This window comes from Nanorana parkeri, unplaced genomic scaffold (genome assembly GCF_000935625.1).
Source record: "Nanorana parkeri isolate BGI_ZX_2015 unplaced genomic scaffold, ASM93562v1 scaffold1091, whole genome shotgun sequence".
Taxonomy (NCBI): domain Eukaryota; kingdom Metazoa; phylum Chordata; class Amphibia; order Anura; family Dicroglossidae; genus Nanorana; species Nanorana parkeri.
This window is the reverse complement of record NW_017307359.1, coordinates 327,000-348,642: the sequence shown is the minus strand read 5'-3', so window position 1 is coordinate 348,642 and position 21,643 is coordinate 327,000. Positions and strand designations below refer to the sequence as shown.

Sequence of the window (21,643 nt, the reverse complement as noted above, 5' to 3'; positions counted from 1 at the left end):
GCCACTGCAGAAGAACCACCCTGTACTGGGTAGGTGGGGTTGACTGTGCCCCAGGGATCAGTACCAAAATGTTGGTAGGTATGGAGGTATGGTTCCAGTGACAGATGAGGACATTTCCCTCACTTCTGAGAGATTTCTTCTCATTTCCTGTTTTGTTTACAGGACAGAGGGGGGAGGAAAGAGAAAAGTGAGGGAGGGGAGGAGAATAATAAATTCAGATTCTTAATAATGTAGAACATCCCATTTTTTTCATCCTATTTGCATACTTGTTCTGGGTCAGAGACTTGGAAAGAAGTGAAGCATTGGATGATCATGACAGGCAGGCAGGCATGACAGTTATGGGGGCGGGGACACTGTCAGTCTACACCAATGAAATGTTTAATAAACCTCCATTTGCACATTTTAGTGATTAATGCATTCTATCTGCTGCGCTCATTTTTTTCCCCTCAGGTTTGTTTGTGGTGATCCTTATCCTTTCTGTATCATTTGCGGCTCGTCTTCGTCCGGCCAGCCGGGCCCCGGTGCTCTTTAAACCGGACACAAATATTCAGTTACTGCTGGACCTTAAAAACAACCTAAGTGCGGAAGGAATAAGCTGCGTCACCTGTTCAGGTAGGTGTGACCTGAGCTCACCTGCAGCCAAGCAGGGTCACTTACCTTTCTTGCTCCAGCGATGTCCGGCTCTCCTTGTCCAGCAAATGATTCTGGAATCCTCCTGAAGCATCCCAGCGGCATCCTGTTTCTGCCCAATGATGTCATTGGTGTGCATGCATTTAAAGGAGCTCTGCTCACATGCCAGGCACCCGAGGCATCTGTTATGAAGGTGAATAGTGGACTTCTGCGTAAACAGGTGACATGGGATTCCCCATGGCGTGGAGTCTGAGGGCCAGCCGGTATTCCACTAGAGACCCCTTAACGTAGGTTTGGATTTAGCAGTGTGCTGACCCCAGGTCACTACCCCTAGGTTCCTCCTGTCCTAATCGGAGATGACTAACTCATCCTAGTAGAAAACAAAGCACAGGAGCGTACCGGAGGCGGAGGAGTGAACAGGAGTCATGTGAAGGAGAGCAGCAAAGGGCTGTAGGACCACACCAGGGCAAACTAGAGCATAGATCTGGAGTGTAGCAGATGAACAGTGGACTGGACCAGGCAGCAGGGCTGCAGAAGATACCAAAGACAGCAAGAACACAGGTCTGTAATGAAACAGACGAACCATGGACTGGACTGGGCAGCGGGCCTGTGGACTACCAGACCAAGATAAGAACAGAGCTGAGGCATCAGGTGACAGGTGAGACATCTGGATGGGTGGTGGATATGCAAATATGGATACGCAGAGGTGGTGGTCCTCACATGGAAGTCAATCCAAAGAAGAAACAAGCAAGGAAAAACTCAATGGGGAAAGCAATAATTGGGCGCTGGACATGAGGACAGTTCCTTTATATGTGCATGCGCAGATGACATCAGAAGAAGGACACAGGATGCCGCTGGGAGGCCTCAGGAGAATACCGGAAGACACACAGGTAAGTTATATACAACACTTGCCCTTTGGTAGTTATATATTGTGCTGTCTTTGGATTTTATCAGTAAGTTTAATGTTACTCCCTGCAGCGTTCCCGTTTCAAGTAACAATTGTGGTGCTCGAAGTGACAAACACGGACGGCGCCGTGCACAGCAGTCAATGTAAGATAGAAATCTCCAGCCCTCAGCAAATGAAGTTCAAAAAATAACGTCCATTTATTTGGACCAAACGTCACATATATTTTGCATAATCCAACGTTTCGGTCCCTTCATCAGGGCAGAGATTGACCTTCATCAGGGCAGAGATTTGACCTCTGCCCTGATGAAGGGACCGAAACGTTGGATTATGCAAAATATATGTGACGTTTGGTCCAAATAAATGGACGTTATTTTTTCAACTTCATTTCCTGAGGGCTGGAGATTTCTATCTTACATTAGGATTTTTATAGAACTCTCTGTTGCTTATTGATGCAATTTGCTGTTACAGTGTGCTATAATGTTGCTGGTGATATAATGTGCTCTTGTGATGTGATATAATTTTTCTGTTACTTATTGATTACATTTGTTATTACAGTGTGACAGTACGTTACATCATTTACTGTAATATTATATAGTATAGTGTTGTGCTGCTCTGTGATCTATAACGTGCCATTGTGACATGATGTAATTTGCTGTTACAGTGACATTTCACATCATTTGTTGTAGTGGAATAACACAGTATGGTGTCTGTTGCTGGGTGATATAATGTGCTGTTGTAAGGCAATGTAGATCGCTTGTGTGACATAACACATCAGGCTCCATTCACTGAGATGATTTAATTAACTTCATTTGCTTTTTTAGCTCATGATAATTTTCTCCTGAAAAGGATCAGTATTGAGTAGGAGGGAAATTGAGTGGAATAAATATGGTGAATGTTGCTCCAATCCACATAATCTGTTAGTCACAGCCAGGTGTTGATTGCATTTGCATAATTGGAGCTAGGAGGGATTTTCAATCTGCCCAGAGAGGTGTTAAAACAGCATTGTATGTGGCAGACAATAGATGTCTCACCCAGGGCCAGATTTACTCTCTCTGCTGCCCCAAGGCCCGGTTCCTCCAATGCGCTCCCCTACTCGCCAAACCCCCCCATGGGGCAGGGCAGACCTGCAGGCTGCATACAATGTCGCCAAGATTACTTGTACAAAACAATCGGCAGGTTCCCTGCTGTACATTTAGCTCTGCTTGCCCAAAGCAGGGCTAAATGTACAAAAAAACTACCCGCCCGGACATTGGGAGACAGGAATTCCACACCCCTGCTGCCCCTCTACTTCTTGCTGCCCCAAGGCCGGCCTTGGTTGGCCCCCCACGTCTCACCCCCCCACCTCTATTCAAGCTTGGCTTCTCCATTTTTACATAAATGTCCTCTTTCACACCTCTTTTGAACCAGTCCTCCTCCCTGTCTAGGATGCGTACTTGACTGTCTTCAAAGGAGTGACCCTTTTCCTTTAGATGTAGGTACACTGCTGAATCCTGACCAGAGGGTTTGGCTCTTCTATGCTGTGCCATACGCTGGTGTTGCTGCTGTTTTGGTTCATTGGCATACAATTCTGAGCACTCCTCACTGCACTGGACTGCGTACACAATGTTGTTCATCTTGTGTTTTGGCATTGGGTGAACCACTTGCTGCCTCAGTGTATTGTAGACTTGTGCGCCGTCAAAAAATGTGTTTCGTTTCGGAATATCCGTTATTTCGTATTTCGTAATTCGTGTCCGAAACTCAATTCGGATTCGTACGAAATACCAATTTTCGTTAGTTTCGTCACATTTTCGTAACTTTACGAACATTCGTTATGATGAAGTTAAAAAGCAAAAATACCTTTGTTAATATTGGAGTCGATGGTAATTTTTTTTAAAATACGAAATACGAAATTCTGTTAGCGGATTTTGGATCCGAATTTCGTATTTCGGATAAAAAAACAAAAACTACCATCAACTCCAATATATTAACAAAGGTATTTTTGCTTTTTAACTTCAATATAACGAATGTTCGTAACGGAACGAAAATACGTTAACGGAATTTCGTATTTCCTGCCTGTGTATTGTAATGCAACCCTCAGCAGCAGCGGAATTTCGTATTTTGGATTAAAAAAAAATCTTGTCATGTTGTTCAACCTCATTTACAGGGGTAATATTAGTTCCCGTTTCAACGAAATTCGGATCCGAAATTCGTTAACGGAATTTCGTATTTCGGATATAATTCGGAAACTGCAATTCGGATTTCGGATGCTTCCGAATTTACGAATTTCAGGAAATTCGTACGAATTTCGATTCGTAACGAAACGAATCGCACATGTCTAGTGTATCGCTGGGTTTAAAGCAGACAGACTGGGTTTATATCTAGACATCTTTTTTTTCCCTGAGGTGTCCCTTCCAGTCCCATGACATCTTGGCGACAGACACATGCGTTTTGTGCAGTCCCGTCTATGCTGCTAATGCAGCTTGTGCGGTGACATTGCCGCACGCAGAGCTGGCTGGGCCGCACCCTTTTTTCTAGCGGTGAGCCCCACAGTAAGGAAATATAATGGTTTTCTTATTGTGCGCAGCGTCTCTTATTACATTTACAATTGACAGCGTTCCGGGAGACAACCTTCCCCTTTCACCAAACAATCTCTTTGACCTGTTCCGGGAGAGGTTATCTCTCCAGAGTCTGTCAATATTACATTCACTTGGCCCGTTTAATGCCACAATAGAGGTGCCGAGATGCGTTCTGTCTGCACTGAAATCGCCTTGACATTTAATTTAGATGGAAAAATGAAACGTACAATGGATTCTAATTAAATACACGCCACGGACCGACTTTCTTGTAAGGTGAGGCAGAAGCTTCGGCACTGAAGAGTACCTGTCAGGTGTATAGGGCAGAGGGAGCCATTTTGTGGCCCCACTGGAGCTGACAGACCTGTAATAATTGGCAATTTTTAGGAGTGGCTCACTGGACGAAAGCTGCATCTAATTACTGGTGTATTTAAAGGCCAACTCCAGGAATCTTTTTTTAAATAATAAAGGGCCCCCGGTCAGCTAAGGGCCCCCAGTCATTTCAGAGGATAAAAAAGGAGCTCAGGCACAACGGGTTTTCCCCCCGGTACTTCTTTGATGCCCAGCGTCATTCAATGTGGGAAGATTGAGGACAAACTAATCATTTGGGACATTATGTCTGACCACGGCGCACTTCATTCATAGTGTCTTCATGCAGAGAGAAGGGCTGACATCACATCACATCAGCTCTGCTTTTTGCATCTCTGATTAAAACAAAAGCTCGACCTGTTATCAAAAAGCCAGCCTTAAGCTGCAGGCAAGGGGAAGCATTCCCTCTGTCTCTACTCCCTTAGTGATCAGTCTGCTGCAGGCAGGAGGAAGCATTTTCTCAGTCTCCTCCCCCAGGGATTAGACTGCTGCAGGCAGGAGGGAGCATTTTCTCAGTCTCCTCCCCCAGGGATTAGACTGCTGCAGGCAGGAGGGAGCATTTTCTCAGTCTCCTCCCCCAGGGATTAGACTGCTGCAGGCAGGAGGGAGCATTTTCTCAGTCTCCTCCCCCAGGGATTAGACTGCTGCAGGCAGGAGGGAGCATTTTCTCAGTCTCCTCCCCCAGGGATTAGACTGCTGCAGGCAGGAGGGAGCATTTTCTCAGTCTCCTCCCCCAGGGATTAGACTGCTGCAGGCAGGAGGGAGCATTTTCTCAGTCTCCTCCCCCAGGGATTAGACTGCTGCAGGCAGGAGGGAGCATTTTCTCAGTCTCCTCCCCCAGGGATTAGACTGCTGCAGGCAGGAGGGAGCATTTTCTCAGTCTCCTCCCCCAGGGATTAGACTGCTGCAGGCAGGAGGGAGCATTTTCTCAGTCTCCTCCCCCAGGGATTAGACTGCTGCAGGCAGGAGGGAGCATTTTCTCAGTCTCCTCCCCCAGGGATTAGACTGCTGCAGGCAGGAGGGAGCATTTTCTCAGTCTCCTCCCCCAGGGATTAGACTGCTGCAGGCAGGAGGGAGCATTTTCTCAGTCTCCTCCCCCAGGGATTAGACTGCTGCAGGCAGGAGGGAGCATTTTCTCAGTCTCCTCCCCCAGGGATTAGACTGCTGCAGGCAGGAGGGAGCATTTTCTCAGTCTCCTCCCCCAGGGATTAGACTGCTGCAGGCAGGAGGGAGCATTTTCTCAGTCTCCTCCCCCAGGGATTAGACTGCTGCAGGCAGGAGGGAGCATTTTCTCAGTCTCCTCCCCCAGGGATTAGACTGCTGCAGGCAGGAGGGAGCATTTTCTCAGTCTCCTCCCCCAGTGATTAGACTGCTGCAGGCAGGAAGAAGCATTTTCTAAGTCTCCTCTCCCCAGTGATCAGATTGCAACACTGTAGCAAGTCACGGAAAGAATCTGCAGCAAAAGCTTATCTGTGTCAGACATTTTTGAGACAGCCAAGAACTGCACAAGCACTAGGATTTACATGGGGTAGGCAACCTTGGCACTCTCATGCCTCTGCCTCTGGGAGTCATGCCTATGGATGTCAGAATCCTGCAATGCCTCATGGGATTTTTAGTTCTACAGCAGGAGTGTCGAGGTTGCCTACCCCTGTATTGGAGTATCAGGTGAAGGGCTGGCACGTAGCTTCTGACTTTGTGAGGATTCAGTTCATCTTTAAAACCTGACGGCACTTTCATAACACTGCTGTGGCACGGCACCAAAGCGGCGAACCCATAGAGAGGCCCGAAGAACACGCCGCTCGGAATAATCTCTTCCAATAAACTTATTGACGTTTACTTTTGCTGCGCCGAGACTTTCAATAAGCTGCGAATTGATCAGGTCAGCACGCTGTTCTTTCATTGAGATAATTGGTCACCTTGGGTCCTCATCCGCCCGTCCCAGAGCGATATCAGAGACGGTGTTCATATCAGGTTAACAATAGTGTATTTAACGCTGCTACTCGCGGGACCCCCCAGATTGATCTGCGTGCGCTGAATGTACCGGCCGCGCTTAACCAAAGCAAATGCTTCTGAAGTTATAGAAGTTGCTCTTTGAAATATTAAGAAGTTGAAAAGTTTGGAAATCTCTAGAGCTGCCTTACGTATCGAACGGGAACAATTACCTGAACGCGTCACCTGATGGGAACGAATGCTGTATGAAATTTGTGCTGATCTAAGCAGCTCACTTCAGTTGGGCAATTAGCAAAACGTCTGTAATGCACCGTGACACAATGTCGTAAAAAACAAGGTTTTCTGGCCGATTTTTGTTTTCTTTTTTTTAAATATTCCTAAATCTAAGAACAAAACGTTGATATATTACCACTTTCCATTTCCTAGATGCAGTGGCTGCATTAGTTTTCTTTATTCAGGTGCAGAACATTTTCAGCAAGATATGCAGCATCTTTATCCTTGAACAGGACACATAAAACAATGATCCCAGAGGCGTCCCGAGGCGGGGTGACACCCGGTGCGGGTACCAAGTGACACCCCGCGCGGGTACCAAGTGACACCCCGCGCGGGTACCAAGTGACACCCCGCAGTGACGTCATCGCGCATGCGTGTGATATCATCACGCGCGGTACCGCTGTTACCTGCCGGCGCCATCTCGGTGATGGACGTCGGTGCTCTATCGAAAGTTCCAACTTATCGAGTTCTCCAACTGCCTGACTCCCGGTTTAGTTAGAACTAAGAGGTTTGCCCAAGAAAGCTCTTCTGCACGAGCGCCATCCGCGGCATTGCCCTATACACATACACCACAGCAATGAAGTATTACAATGAGCTAGGATCACACTAATACAGTACATTATTAATCTCAGGTGCCCCACTCAATATGGCCGCCGCTTGATTGGGGCACCTGAGATTAATAATGTGCTGTATTAGTGTGATAGTCAATAGTAAGTTTTAGTCAATCACATTCAACTGGACTTGTTCTGTAATGTTGAAGACATGTTATAGCTTCTCCAAGCCACTTCTTCAGTTCTAATAAGTGCCAGAAAACATACCCCAGCATATACACAGGTAGCACAGACACCTCAATCCAATCACCAATGAATGTGTCAAGGCAGATGTGGATTGTCCAAGAACAGCATGGGAGGTATGAAAGTTGTGGAAACCACCCTGTTCAAGTTACATAATCCCATCCTCTGTGTCAAAGAGTCTGCGTAGGTGCCAATCCTTGGAATCGCATGGCTGAAGGTGTGACTTGTCAAATTGCCAGTGTGGAGATGTTAAAGCAGCATTATATGCAGAAGACACAAATTGGAAAAGACGGAAGCGCCACTACCTGGCGCAATAAATGTGGTTGGGTGTGGCAGGAAAGAAAGGTAATGGTCTCACCTGTAGCTGGGTGAGCGTAAACGTGTGGCCCCTTGGGTGGGGTGAAGCGGTGAAGTCGAGCGGTGGATTCGGTCCCCTTCTCTGTTTGTTGGCTACGGACCCTCGTGTCCGGTAGTGCGGTTGGGGACACAAGGGTAGAAAGACCGGGGGTGAGGTTATTTGGTAGGCAAAGTAGGGGTGGACTTCTGAAACTCACCGTTGGGATGGAGGAGGCATGATGTCAGCGACGACGGTCAGGTTGGTGTTTAGCCAGGATGCTGATGGGGTAATCTTCTGGGTGGCTGTTGTCCTCGGGGTCCTGATGGTGACTGCTGGTGGCCGGAGCTGCAGGGTGATGTGATGTCGACGGGAGAGCCGAGGGACGGCCGGTGCTGTACCTGGGAGCCGCGGGGCAGAGGAGCTGCCGGGATGTCACAGCGAACGGCTGTTGACGGAAGTGCTGCCAGAGGGAAGGTGATGGATTCTTCTATTGACCAATCGGAGCGGAGGTGTAATCTCGATGGGGATGGTGGAATGATTTCGGCGAGAATAGTGTGTCACAGGCTGTCAGATGCTGTGGTGGAACGGGCGGTGGAGCGCGGTGTCCGAGAGCGGGTGCCCACACTGTGCCCGTGCTGAGATGGAGTGTTTGGAACACTCATCAATGTTCAGGCCGTGGTAAGCTGTGGCTGGCGACGCGTTTCGAAGGGTGACCCTTCTTTTTCAAGCCGGAGTGCAGGGACCCCCTGACGAGCGCTTCACGCGGGACAAAACTCTTCTAATTTTTCATATGCAGAAGACAGGTGGTGTTGAAGGCCTCCTACCATTGTTCAGGGATGGTCATTCCAGTTTAATGGCCTCTTTCACACCTCTTGCGAAGCAGTTGACCTTTCTGTCCAACATGTGCACCTCACTGTCCTCAAAAGAGTGTCCTGGCCTGTAGAATTTGCTTTCCTATGTTAGGCCATACATTTATTGAGAGGTTGTGTTGACTCCCCGGTGTTTGCATCCCTCAATACACCAAGTCAAGCTTCTAGCTCAGAGTATTGCTGTGCTAGAAAGACACAAGGATTTTTAATGATCCTTCTGCATTTTTTGACATTCCAGCTACATATGGGATGACTATATTACCCCGTGTCTTCTGCTTCTCTGATTTGTTCGATGGTCCTGTGTTGTGTTGTACTTGTGTTTTTTTTGTTTTTTTAAGGAAAGCTCAGTCTTGGTAGCCACAAACTTTTAAAGCACTCCTAAGATGTCTGTGTTCTTTGTCTATAGAATTTGTATTTGTTGTTACCATCTTAGCCTGATCATTCTGATGCTAGATCGACCAAAACTGATATTTCAGTGTTTGGTGCATGCCTGGAGAGGTAAACCCTCATATCCATCTGGGATCGTTTTGGTGAGATCTCTGTTCCTGGGTCTGCACACAGGGCTGAATTTCCCAAAAGGCCAACCAAGACCCCCGGTGTTGGGGCAGCAGGGAGTAGAGGTGCAGCAGGGGTGTGGAATTCCTATTCCCCGATGCCCCGCACATGCAGTTCCAGACGCTGGGCGGGTCGTTTTTTATACATTTAGCCCTGCTTTGGGCAAGCAGAGCTAAATGTACAGCGGGGAAGCCGCTGCTTGTTTTGTACAAGTGATCTCGGCGATATCGCCGAGATCACTTGTATGCAGCCTGCAGGTCTGCCATTCTCCATTAGGGGGTTGGCGGGTAGGGGGGCGCATTGAGGAACCCGGCCTTGGGGCAGCAGAGAGAGTATATCCGGCCCTGTCTGCACACCTCCTGTGGCTATTATTAGGAGATTGCACCATCCCTTCTGGAATTTATATTAATTTTGTATTATGGACAACAGAAGGAGCCGGAAAACACGAGGGCTGATTGAGACCTCCAGAGCTCCCAAGTGGAGAGGAATAGGATTGAGAATTATAGCAGAAAGATCTCATATTTCAGTATACAGGACATATAAGAAGCCAGAGGCTGCCTCAGCACACCATACCCAACCTAAAGCTAAAATATATACACATTAGAGGCAGCTAGGGAATGACAGATCATTATTATTATTATACAGGATTTATATAGCACCAACAGTTTGCGCAGCGCTTTACAATATAAGGAAGACATTACAATCGCAATGCAATTCAAGACAAGATAGTAAGGAGGACCCTGACGGCTTACAATCTAAAGGGAGGGGCCAGTGATACATGAGGAGGTAGCTGTGTGGGGATGAATTGTTTGAGAACGTGATGGTTCAGTGGTTAGGTTGAGGTGGGATCACAAAAGATCATAAAAGGAAATGTTTTTGGTTTTGCTGCAGGATAGTTTAAAATTTTTAGCTTCCGTCCAGATTTGCTGGAAGGCATCTGTTTTCCAAAGGAAGCCCAGTTTTCTAGCCTTTCAGTGAGATGTGCTATTCAGATGATTTATTTAGCTTCCTGCTTTGGAACCTTCTGTAAGTAGCTGTAGAAATAATGTAAAATAGAAACAAAAAGTGGAGTTTTCCTTTAAGCTCGCACACAGGCTCCCCAGGCTGTTTATCTTTTGCTTATTAATTTTTTTGGGCGATGTGCGTCTAGTCCAGACAAGACGGGGAAAAAGCAGCAGACTCCTAAATCTTTTATCCACCTTGTGCCAGGAAGCTAAGAAGAAGAGGCAGTCATAGTCTTATCTCAGTTCTCTCTTCCAGCTTCTGTCGGCATCTTTTATTTAAACCTTTCCTGGCCCTAAAGCTTTAATTTTCCTCTCTCTTTCTCTTCCTCCTCTTCCTGAAACTTGAAACAAGAGAAGCGGGATGGGAGCAGGTTCCAGCCCAAGGGAGGCTAGATAAAATTACATTATTGCTAACAGGCGTCTATTTGGCGCCAATCCGCCTCCTCCCTCCAGACAATAGAAGTACTGAGATGACTCCGATTGTAAAGAGCAGTTTCTTGCTTTGACCGGGGCAGCCAACAGGGAAGACTTCTGAAGGCTTGTATGTTATTGGCTGTTATGGGTTACTGGTGATAAGCCAGAACTAGGCATATGTATAAATATCATTTTAGGGGCCAGAACCAATATTAATCTTGAGTTAAAGGAATTATTACATTTGTGTTTTTACTGCTTAGTATGGATTTTATTTGTTCAATACTGATCATGTAGGAGACCTTGAATACTTTGTTAACTAGGGTTCCTACAGAGGTTGTTAGGGGTTCCTTGGTCAGTGAGCAGTTGTGGTTTAATCTCCTACCTGCATTGCCTTCATAGTTTCAACACCAATGTCACACAGCAATGACTTAGGACCAGTGACTATTAATGACCTCAAATATTATTTGCACTCTTTCCCCCTGACTGCTAGTGTAAGGAGTCACTTCTCCATTGACCATCAATATAAGGGGGAGGTGCTCCTCCACAGAGACACCAAAGAAGGAGGCACTACATTTATCATCAATGCAATAGGAGCATTTTTCCACTGACCACCAATGTAAGGGGGGCCATTCTTCAATCAATAAAAAGGTTAACAAAACAATTAAATTGACCAAAAATCATTATACTTTACATTTCTGTAGCATTAATACTGAATATGATGCTCTTTAGACTGGTGTTTAAAAAATAAAGAAAAACGTGAACTGGCTACGAATGATCTGCGCATGTCTATTGTTCTGTACAGTATGAGCAGATTGCAAAGGGTTAGTCCTTACATTTCTGGTTTGTCTCTTTTTTGAGCAGGTTTATTCCAGGAGAAACCTCGCAGCCTTCAAAACAACATCCGGACCTCATCAGACAAGAAGAAGAGAGGCTCGCTGTCAATGGGGAGCTCACATGGAGTCTTCAGTGACACCGGACATGAAGGTAATGACTACATGGACCAACCGGTGAAACTTGAGAGCTTTAAACTGCTCTGATCTGAATCGGGAACAAAAGTCTGTGCTGCAGTCTGCACTAGTGGCTTCTATTTTGTGCTTCATGCACTGGTCATGAGGAGGCCCACAGCTGGTCTTCAATAGAGGTGCACCGAAATGAAAATTCCAAAACCAAAACCGAAAATGTTTTTTATTTTCACTTCAAATTTTTAAAAATATTTTATGTTTATTTATTTTTTATAAACTTTTTAATTTTTTTCTATTTATTTTTATTTATTCATTTTTTATTAAATATTTTTATTTTTTTACTTTCTGGGAAATATTAGGGGTCTAAACAGACCCCTGATATTTCCCATTTAAAATAGAAAAAGAGATTGAGGACATTGAGATTGAGTCCTCAATCTCTTTTTCTGCTTTCCCTGTTATAAATGAACAGGAATCCTCTATACTGAGTGTTCCTGTTCATTCATAACATGAGAACAGAGTATGTTTACTATATCCTCAATCATGAATGAACAGGAAGTGATACAGATCACTTCCCATTCGTTCATAATTGAGCATATAGTAACCATACTCTGTCATCAATTATGTAAAAACACTCAGCGATCACTGATCCCTGACTTGTTGTACCCGCTCTCCTTCCTGACAGCTGTCACAGGAGGCTGAGCGAGCGGTGCGGGGAGGAGAGCTGTCTCCGCCCCACACTGCTCTCCTCTGATCTGTGATAGGAGGCTGAGCAATGCGAGGAGGAGAGACGCCGGCCGCTCACAGCGCTCTCTTCCCGCATCGCCCGGCCGCCTGTGACAGTTTCTCTCCTCCCCGCTGGGACACAGAGCAGCGCCCAGCGGGGAGAAGAGAGAAAGAACGGATGCGCTGCTATATCGGCAGAAAATAGCACTTTCGGCATTATGCCAAAAGTGCTATTTTCGGCCGATATATCGGTGCATCCCTAGTCTACAATTGTGGCGGGCAAGGACAACAAATTACTTGGGGTTCAGGAAGTCAGCTGATTTGCATGTAATAAACCCTCCCAGTTTCAGAATCAGAGACAAAATGAGCAGCATACAGTATACTGTATAGAGAGTCATGGCATGTTAAATTTAAGTGCGTCTTCCTTTGGTGAACATGATAGCAGCCAGAAGAGGACCTGTCCTGTTGATGACCATTTGTAAAAGTTCAATTGGTTTTCTCTTCTTGCTCAGATCTACAGAAAACAGTGTACATCACAAGATGTCTATGGGAAGGACGGACTACAATATATAGACTGTCATTGAACGCTACGGCTCCAGCACCCTGGCTGTCTAACCTGCCCCGTGACGATGATGTTACCTCTTTCCAGGTACGGGAGATATGCAGTGACCAACAGTATTGCCCAATGGCTACAGGGCTCCATAATCAGTCCAAGCAAAAATGTATATTTTCTGTATGGTCAAGCCACCCCACCCACTGGTTTCTTATTGGTTGTATGTTCTCCAGCAGTGAGGTCTCTGAACCTCAGTTCCCAGCTCTGCCCAGCCATTACATTAAGCCGTGAAGCATTTATCATCCCTCAACGTATCCAATCACTTGCAACAACCTAAAACCATAAGGGCCAAAGTGGCTTGTCTTAGACCTAAAGTCCCATCCAAGGGGGGGTATGGCGGACCTTACTCTTCATTATTCACTTAGATATGGATTGAGAAGAGATGGAAAATCCAATTTCTCCATGCTTTTTAGCATGCTGGTCCTCTTTCATAGTTCTTGGAGCATGCGTTGTTAGAGTGCTGGACCCCAGATTACTAGACCTCATGAGTCAAAATCTTACTTTTTCAGGCAGCTCTCGGTCACCTGGCGTATTTAAAAGGGTCCCAGGAAGTTGACATTTTCAGAAGGAGCTCAGCAATAGTGGCCCACATTTTTCGGATTCCTTAGAAATTCATGTAGGAAGGTATTTTCGGCTGGGCTCCCGCTTTGTTTTGCTGTTTTTAGTACTTTTGACAGACGTCACGTTTTACTACATAATTTACCGTATTTGCCGGCGTATAAGACGGGGTTTGAGATAGCGCCAAGAAGGTTAGTAAGCTGGAATACCGCCAAGGAGGTTAGTAAGTGCATTTAAACATTGTTTTGGGCTATACTCGTCTTATACGGCGAGTATAGCCCAAAACCTATATTTTAACACATAAAGTAGAGGGTCGTCTTATACGCCGGCAAATACGGTAATAGTCTGTAACTGAAATATAATCTTTCTAAGCTTCCATTGTTGAATGCCTCAGACTTTTATCTTCCCCGTCACAATGAACAAAACAAACAATGAAAACACACTTGGTGGGGGGTTGGGATTGTGCAGCCGTTTCCTGAATGATAGGTACGAGCAGATAGATTTCCGGGGAATTGATTTCACCATCAGCAAAATTAGGGAAAATCGTAATCCAGAGCCGTAGCTAGATTATTTTGCTCCCTAGGCAAGAACAGAAAATTGTGCCGCCCCCACTAAACTGACCCCTGACACTTCCCTTTTTTAACTGTGGCCGTCCCCAGTTATTTACAAACACTGGAGTGATCAGCTATCACTCACTGATATTTACTGATCCTTTCGCTCTCAGGGGGGTAGAGCAGGGTACATTGTCACTTCAGGATTGCCGAGCGGTGAGGAGAGAGTCGCCGGCTGAAGCGCTTCATTTCTCATCGGATCCCCGCTGCCTCTGCCCATACAGGAGGGGAGAGCAAAGGGGATCCAAGGAGAAGCTGGAGCCTGTGCCGCCCCTCTTCTCCCTACCGAGCCGCAGCTGTGTTGGCTGCCTGGCGCCCCTTTTTCCATGGCGCCCTGTGCTCGCCATGGCAACAGGGGAGAGGGGGCACAGCCAGGCCGGTCCTGGCTGTGCCCCCTCTCAGCTGCGCCTGAGGAGAGTGCCTCACTCGCCCCATGGTAGCTACAGCCCTGCCGTAATCTCTCGCGTTGCTCATTGAACTGCTTCTGTTTAAAAAATTAACTTTTTTCTTTACTTGGAAATTGCTTTTGGGTTGCAATGAGGCTATTTTAGTTTATTCTTTGTAGTGTTCCTTGTCTTTGTGTTTTTTCTATTTTATTTTTTTTTAGGTATTTGAATGTTATTTGTAGAGGTGCACCAAAATGAAAGTTTCAAAACCGAAACGAAACTGAAATATACTCTGTCCTCAATTATTTACACTCAGCGATCACTGACTGCTTGTACCAGCTCTCCTTCCTGACAGCTGTCACAGGAGGCTGAGCAAGCGCTGCGTGAGGAGAGCTCAGCCTTCTGTGACATCAATGACAGCTGTCTCTGTCCACACTGATCTCCTCTGATCTGTCACAGGAGGCTGAGAATTGTGGGAGGAGAGACGCCAGCCGCTCACTGTGCTCTCCTCCCGCAGTGCTCAGCCTCCTGTGACAGATCTCTCCTCTCTCCTCTGGGACAAAGAGCAGCACCCAGCAGGGAGGAGAGAAAGAACGGATGCAACGCTGTATCAGCTAGAAAATGGCACTTTCGGCATTATGGCAAAAATGCCATTTTTGTTTCGGCGGCCGATATATTGGTGCATCCCTAGTTACTGGCACCTTAAATTTTTTTTTTTTTTCACTGCCTATTTTTTTCTTTCCATAATAAAATAAAAAAAATGAGGCTAAAGAGGGGCCATTTTTTGGGCACAAGAGGTGGTCCAGGATAGTGGAAAGCAGTGGCATGCAGTACCTCTTGTTCCGGGTGAGGCATTCCCCAGTCTCGCCCCCAGCACGTCCCAACGCCCCCACAAACCGATGCCCCACCCACCCCTAAGCCGTCCCCCAAGCTAGTGTGAAGGAGGAAGGGAGGAGACAGGGAGGAGCGTCCCTGTCCCTCACTGCTGAGGCATCGAGATAGATGTCCTGTGTTTTTTTTCTTCTTTTTTTTGATTGGACACCTTGGACCAATGGCGCTTTGCCATGGGTCCAAGCCATCCACCGAGCTCACGCCTCTAACAAACAGTAGAGGCTGTGACAGCTCTTGCCCCACGAAGTTAGGTTACACAAGCAGTGGGGAAGCCCGCTGCTGTGTAACCTAACTACCTGTCAAAAGCCGGATGCAGCGCTGCCTGTAATTAACACACAGCGCTCCGTCCATGACAGGTTACACAGCGGGGAGGATTTCCCTTCTGTGTAACCTGTTAGATGCCGATCTGAATGGAGGAAAAGCTGTCAGCTTCAGACTTGAAGCTGACAGCTTTTTCCTCCATAATTCTAGGTGAGGCTCCGCCTCCCCTGACCGCATGTCCCTGGTGAAAAGGAGCTTCATCAGGAACTATTTAAAGCCCACTCCTTAAAATACTCAAAAACACCTTAAAGTAGTATTAAATGCTCAAACTGTTTTGCAGTAATGAATCCCGTGTCTGGCCGCCATTAGCAGTTTGCAGCATCTTTGCTGAGGCAATGTCTATTTGCATGTAGCTCAGTACGATGCTCTCTACGATATGCGATGGAGCAGCTCAGGCTCACCGGAACTTTTCATCTCCTTGCTCCTGCCGATTAGCATCATTTTAGGGCAGATGAATAAACAAAACAACAAGGGCCTCACAGCGATTTCATTCCAGACCGCTCCGCTGAGTTCTCCGAAGCTTCAGATTTCCGCAGAGCCCGTCTCGCTTGTTTAGGAACGCTTCTTCATTTTTTTTACCCTAAAGACTTTCAGGCAACGTAGATAAAGATTTTCCTGGCAGAACTCTCCCATGTCATAGCTGTTTAAGCAGCTCACGTCCACGTAATTCCATCTCGCCTCAGATTTGCATCAGCGCCGATAACACAGATGGAAAGAGATAGCGCTGTAAGGCCGCCGTCTGCGCTTTGTTGTGCTGGGAGAGAGATTACATCTCAGTGATCCTGGAAGTAAGGCAGGCTAGCTGGGAATGCAGTAAGGCAGCAGAGGCAGCTGCCTAGGGTGCACACATGGCTGGGGGGATGCAGAGAGAACACAGGTTCTGCTTGATGAAAAGCGAAGCATACACAGAGCCTCAAGAGCAACCGCTCAGGTTTCATTATAATGAAGCACATGGGAACTTTATGAAAACTGCAGTTAAAAAAAAAGGAATAAATAAATTGATAAACAAGTTGTATAGCTGCCCCATGGTTTTATCTAAATCTTTATGCTTGATCATTAAATGATAACTTTTTCTGCATTCCGCAGATGATCACGCTTGATGCTTGCTATAACCGACATTCAGCAAAGTTGATATTTGCACAAGATCCTTCAGGGGGCTTTCAAGGCGGATCGGAAAGGCTGACTCAATGTTGATATGTTTGTTCAGCCGTCTGCAAAATTGTGAGACACAAGGGGGCATTGGAGGGGACATTGTGGGACATGAGGGGGCATTGGAGGGGACATTGGAGGGGACATTGTGGGACATGAGGGGGCATTGGAGGGGACATAGGGGACATTGGAGGGGACATTGTGGGGCATGAGGGGGCATTGTAGGGGACGTTGGAGGGGACATTGTGGGACATGATGGGGCATTGGAGACTCAAAACTGAATGATATCGGGCCCAAAGTTGGTCAGCTGGGTTGGATTGATTCACACGGCCATTCTGGGGATCCGTATTTGCACCAATACAATTCAATGGCCGATAATAGTTTGTTCTGGTTGTTTTTCGGTCGACTTTTTTTTTTAGGGGGGGAGGTTCTTAAAACTGAGCCAGCATGGGAAGAAACATCACTGTGAATGCTTTATGTGTCTACACTGGTGATGATGCTGGGTTTGGTGAGAATCCAGTTCTCATGAGTTCACCCAAGCCTGCTCAAAGCTGTGATGGCCACTTACCACTCCCAGCCCATTTAGTGGTGGCAGTTGCGGTGGGGGCATTCCCAGACCGTGTGACGAGTAATTGCAGGGTGGGGAATGCGTCTCTCCGCAACCGATTGGGTAGGGAGGGGGGCGGTGGTCACAGGTTTGAGCGGGCTTCAGTGAACTCGGTTCCCACCAAGGCCAGGCTCATCACTAGTGTAGACACATAGAATGATGTCAATGGCAGATTATATGGCCAATAGTTTGTAGACACCTGACCATCACAACCACCATATATGGCCAAAAGTATGTGCACACCGCTCAGGTTTTATTAATGGGGACTGTTAAAACTATAACATACAAAGACATTTTAGACAACTGTGACCTTGTGGCAAGAGTTTGGTGTTGGCTCTCTTTCTGTATCAGCATGACTGTGGCTCTGAGCACAAAACCAGCTCCATAAAGAGATGGTTGGCCAGTTTAGTTTGAAGGAACTTAAGCGGTCTCTACAGAGCCCTGACCTAAACTCCTGATTACTTTTGGCAGTACAATGGCAGTTGTGAGTCAGGGCTTCTCATCCAACATCAGTACCTGACCTTTACAAATGTTGTTATGGCTGAATGGGCACTCCTTTCCATAGACCAACTCCAAAATCTTGGAGAACACCTTGCCAAGGAGTTGAGGCAGTTATAGGGGGAGCCAGCTTCATATTCATGTTCATGGTTTTGGAATGGGACATCTAAAAAGCTCATATATGTGTGTGAGAGTCAGGGGTACACAAACTTTTGACCATAGAGTACATTTCTGGAAGTGTTGGTTGCACCAGTGGTGGACATTGTTACCAAAGCCCCCCCACCCCCCTGTAAAAGAAGAATTTTGGGCCCCTGTTCAAATGCTGGCTAACAGTAGCTTTTGTGATATCGAGAGAGAGAGAGAGAGAGAGAGAGAGAGAGATCACCCCCCTCTCAGTCATGTCTCAATGCAAAAAATGCAGGAAGTGAAGGCATTCCTCTGGCTGGATATAACAAACCAGGATCATTGTTTTATTCATGGGGGAAGCCTCCTATTCTCATCTACTTTAGGCGTGTGCGGAGTCTACATCTATGTAACAGTGGTAGGAGCTACCAGAATCCACCCAAATTAGCCCCCAAGTCCCAGCGCGTCCTCCAAAAACGTCCCTTCTTACGGTGTAGGAAGACCGCTGAGTCTTAACCTGCAGAGTTTGCCCTTTGTTGGGTCTGAATGGCAAGCTTTGTGTTGGGTTGAGCGGTGAAACGTCTTCAACATTACAAAACAAGTCCAGTTGAATGTGACCAACATAGTTACCCTAAGCAAAATCACCATTTTCCCTTTTCATCAGCTGGCCCTCACCAGCTAGACCCCGTTCCATATATATGCCTATGAATTCCTGGGTTTAATACTAGTTTCAACAGTCAAGAGCATAGAAGGGGTCACTTGTAAATTGGACCATAATGAGCTCAAATATTTAAACTGATGAAAAAGCTTGGGGCAACCTCAATGCTTTATTAGAGAAAAACACGACGATGTGCCTTAGCTCACAGCAAGAACCGGTTTGATCCCAGCAATAAATAGCCGTTTTCATTGCCATGGGTAAGAGAAAATAATCACTACTTGCACTTTATTTTAACCAAATTTTATTTATTTTTAGGTTTTTCATAGAAACAATAACTATGAACTTGATTTATACCAGAATTACATTTTGTAACAAGCTTAACTATCCATTCATAAGGGCTTATTAAGAGCCTAATGTATTTTCTTACAGGAAATAAATATTGCAATATAAGATATTGTGAACAGGCCCTAAGGCTGACCATGCTTATGCTAAGCTTTGTTTCTGAACCATCGAGATAGCATTCATTCCCTGACCAGGGATGCACAACTCCTATTCTTTAGGGCCCCTAACAGGTCAGAATTTTGGATCCGACTACCATTATGCCCAGGAGGAAAGACCTATGCTGTGTTTTCAGTACCTGCTATAAGGTTTACATTAAAGTTTATCGATAGCCATTTTTTTTTTGGTTTGGATTGAGTGAGGAAATGTTAGAACCTATGCCAGTTTTTTTTTTCAACTTTAGATTTTTTTTATTGGTTTACATGCATATAAGGCATTGCTGTGTACATTCATAATGAACAAGCAGGTACATTGGCACATACCGCGTTTCCCCGAAAATAAGATTAAACAGACGAGTGGGCGGGCATGCGTGCGGCCGGAGGGGCGTGTCTGGCAGGGGGGCGGGAGGGAGCTGCCTCTCTGCTCTGATGCCATCCAGAGAGCAACAGCCAGGTGGGTGAGGGGGCGGGAGGGAGCAGCGGCCGGTCTTCACATGTAAAATTGAATTACATGTGCAGCTACCCCGAAGGTAAGATCTAGCGCTATCTTCAGGGATGTCTGTAATATAAGACCTACCACCGAACTAGGTCTTATTTTTGGGATAGGTCTTATATTACACAAATCCCCGAAGATAGCGCTAGGTCTTATTTTCGGGGTAGGTCTTACTTTCGGGGAAACACGGTAATACATCCATCAGACATCACATAAACCGTATCACCTGAAATCTTTTACATTCCAACTAGTCGTAGATATACACTTACCTCTGCCAGTTTTTTAATGCTTGGGGGAATAAATAGGTATTGTTGGAACAATGGGGTTTCCTATTGGTATTTTATTCAATAGTATCAAAAGGGGTGTCTGGATCCTGGGCTGCCGGCTTCTACACTCCAAAGGATTTTCTCAGTTCCTTGGTTTGTAATGCAAAGAAATAGATCTGAGATTGCAGCACCGCACCACGAATAAGGGCCCGCTCACACCAAAATCAAAAAGTAATTGCAAGTCATCGGACGTTAGGTTGACTTGCGATCGCACCCTCCATTTTACTTCTGTTGCACTGTGTTCCTTTTTTTTTTCTTTTTTGGGCAATCTTTATGTGAAGTCACATGTCCTGAGTGGGCATACATCACTGTATTGCCTTTTCCTCACTTGTGTTGCATCGAAATGCATTAGCATGTGTTGTGTGTGCTCTACTTTTTTTTCAGCTCACTGCAATGCATTGCAGTAGTGTGAACTGGTTGCATTCACACCCATACATTGTTTGGTGCCCTTGCGTTAGCATCAGTTGAAACACAGATGCCAATGCAACGGAACTGGTGTGAATGGGGCCTTAATAGTCCAGATGCAAATGTATTCCAATGTAAAATCAGGCGCAATACTATACAAGAAATCCAACATATTTCAGAGCCCCCATCACCAGAGTTTAAGAATAGGAAACAATGTATATAGAGCGGATTGCGGATACAAAATTTATGATGTTTTGTCCAATTATGTGAACAAGCACAGTCAGCACCTGGTTTGAACAGCCAGCACTGTGCAATGCCCATCTTCTGTGACCATTAATGGGGGTCCCAGTCTCCCTTTTGGTGTTTTGCAGATAATGAGGAAGGATATTGTAACTCTAGAATCTCCCCAAGACATGAGAAGTCATTGTGTTATTTAGCCTACCACTCTTCCCCCATAACCACAATACTCTCACGCCATTTCAGCTTTGGGTGGACTGACCCTTTAATTTAGGAATTGCTAAAGGTCTGTGATAATCACAGCCCCTGAGGAATGGAGATGTGCAACCCCGTCTAGTTGGCGGCACTCTGTGCTAGGTGATTTCTTCTCAGTCTCTGAGGAACAATGGGGAGCCAACTAAAATATTATGTTATCAGGGACGCTGCTCCCCCATGGCTGTCTTATTCAACCATGGGTATCTTTTATAGGGAGTCATGCCAACAACCCAGTTGTCTGTATTGCGTGACAGGCTCTCTCCAAGCATGGCCACCCTTAGTGCCTTTCTAGCTGTCCCGGTCTTATTATGTTGTTAGGGCTGAGAACACAGAGAACGCTCAGGAGTGCAGAACAGAGGCTGCCACCTTGTAAAATATGTGTTTTCGTTAATTGTTTAGGTGTATAAGATTCCTTACGGTAACTACACCAGGAAGCTGACCGCTTGTGTGTCCACCATAGGGCTGCAGAGTGACGTTTGTCCCAAGAAGTGGATGATAACTTCCTCAGCCTGCGACTCTCGCCGAGGATGGAAATTCGACTTCAGCTTCTACGCTGCCGACAGGGAGCAGAACAACACCAGGTAACTTTCCACCTTATAGAAATCGCAGCAAGCAGTAACACCTGTACAGCAGCACTAAGCTTGGGAAAGGTAGAGGTAATATTCAATGCCATTGC

The 21,643-nt window shown here is 46.1% G+C and overlaps 1 protein-coding gene across 1 annotated transcript in view; it reads left to right on the top strand.

The window, feature by feature from the left end:
- DISP3 (dispatched RND transporter family member 3) overlaps window positions 1-21,643 on the top strand; it is a 95,734-nt gene that overhangs the window by 48,480 nt on the left and 25,611 nt on the right. The window contains exons 10-13 of the mRNA XM_018567779.1: window positions 451-612; window positions 11,516-11,638; window positions 12,852-12,988; window positions 21,367-21,548. Of these exons, the coding sequence (XP_018423281.1) occupies window positions 451-612; window positions 11,516-11,638; window positions 12,852-12,988; window positions 21,367-21,548 (604 nt within the window). The remainder of the gene's footprint in view (window positions 1-450; window positions 613-11,515; window positions 11,639-12,851; window positions 12,989-21,366; window positions 21,549-21,643) is intronic.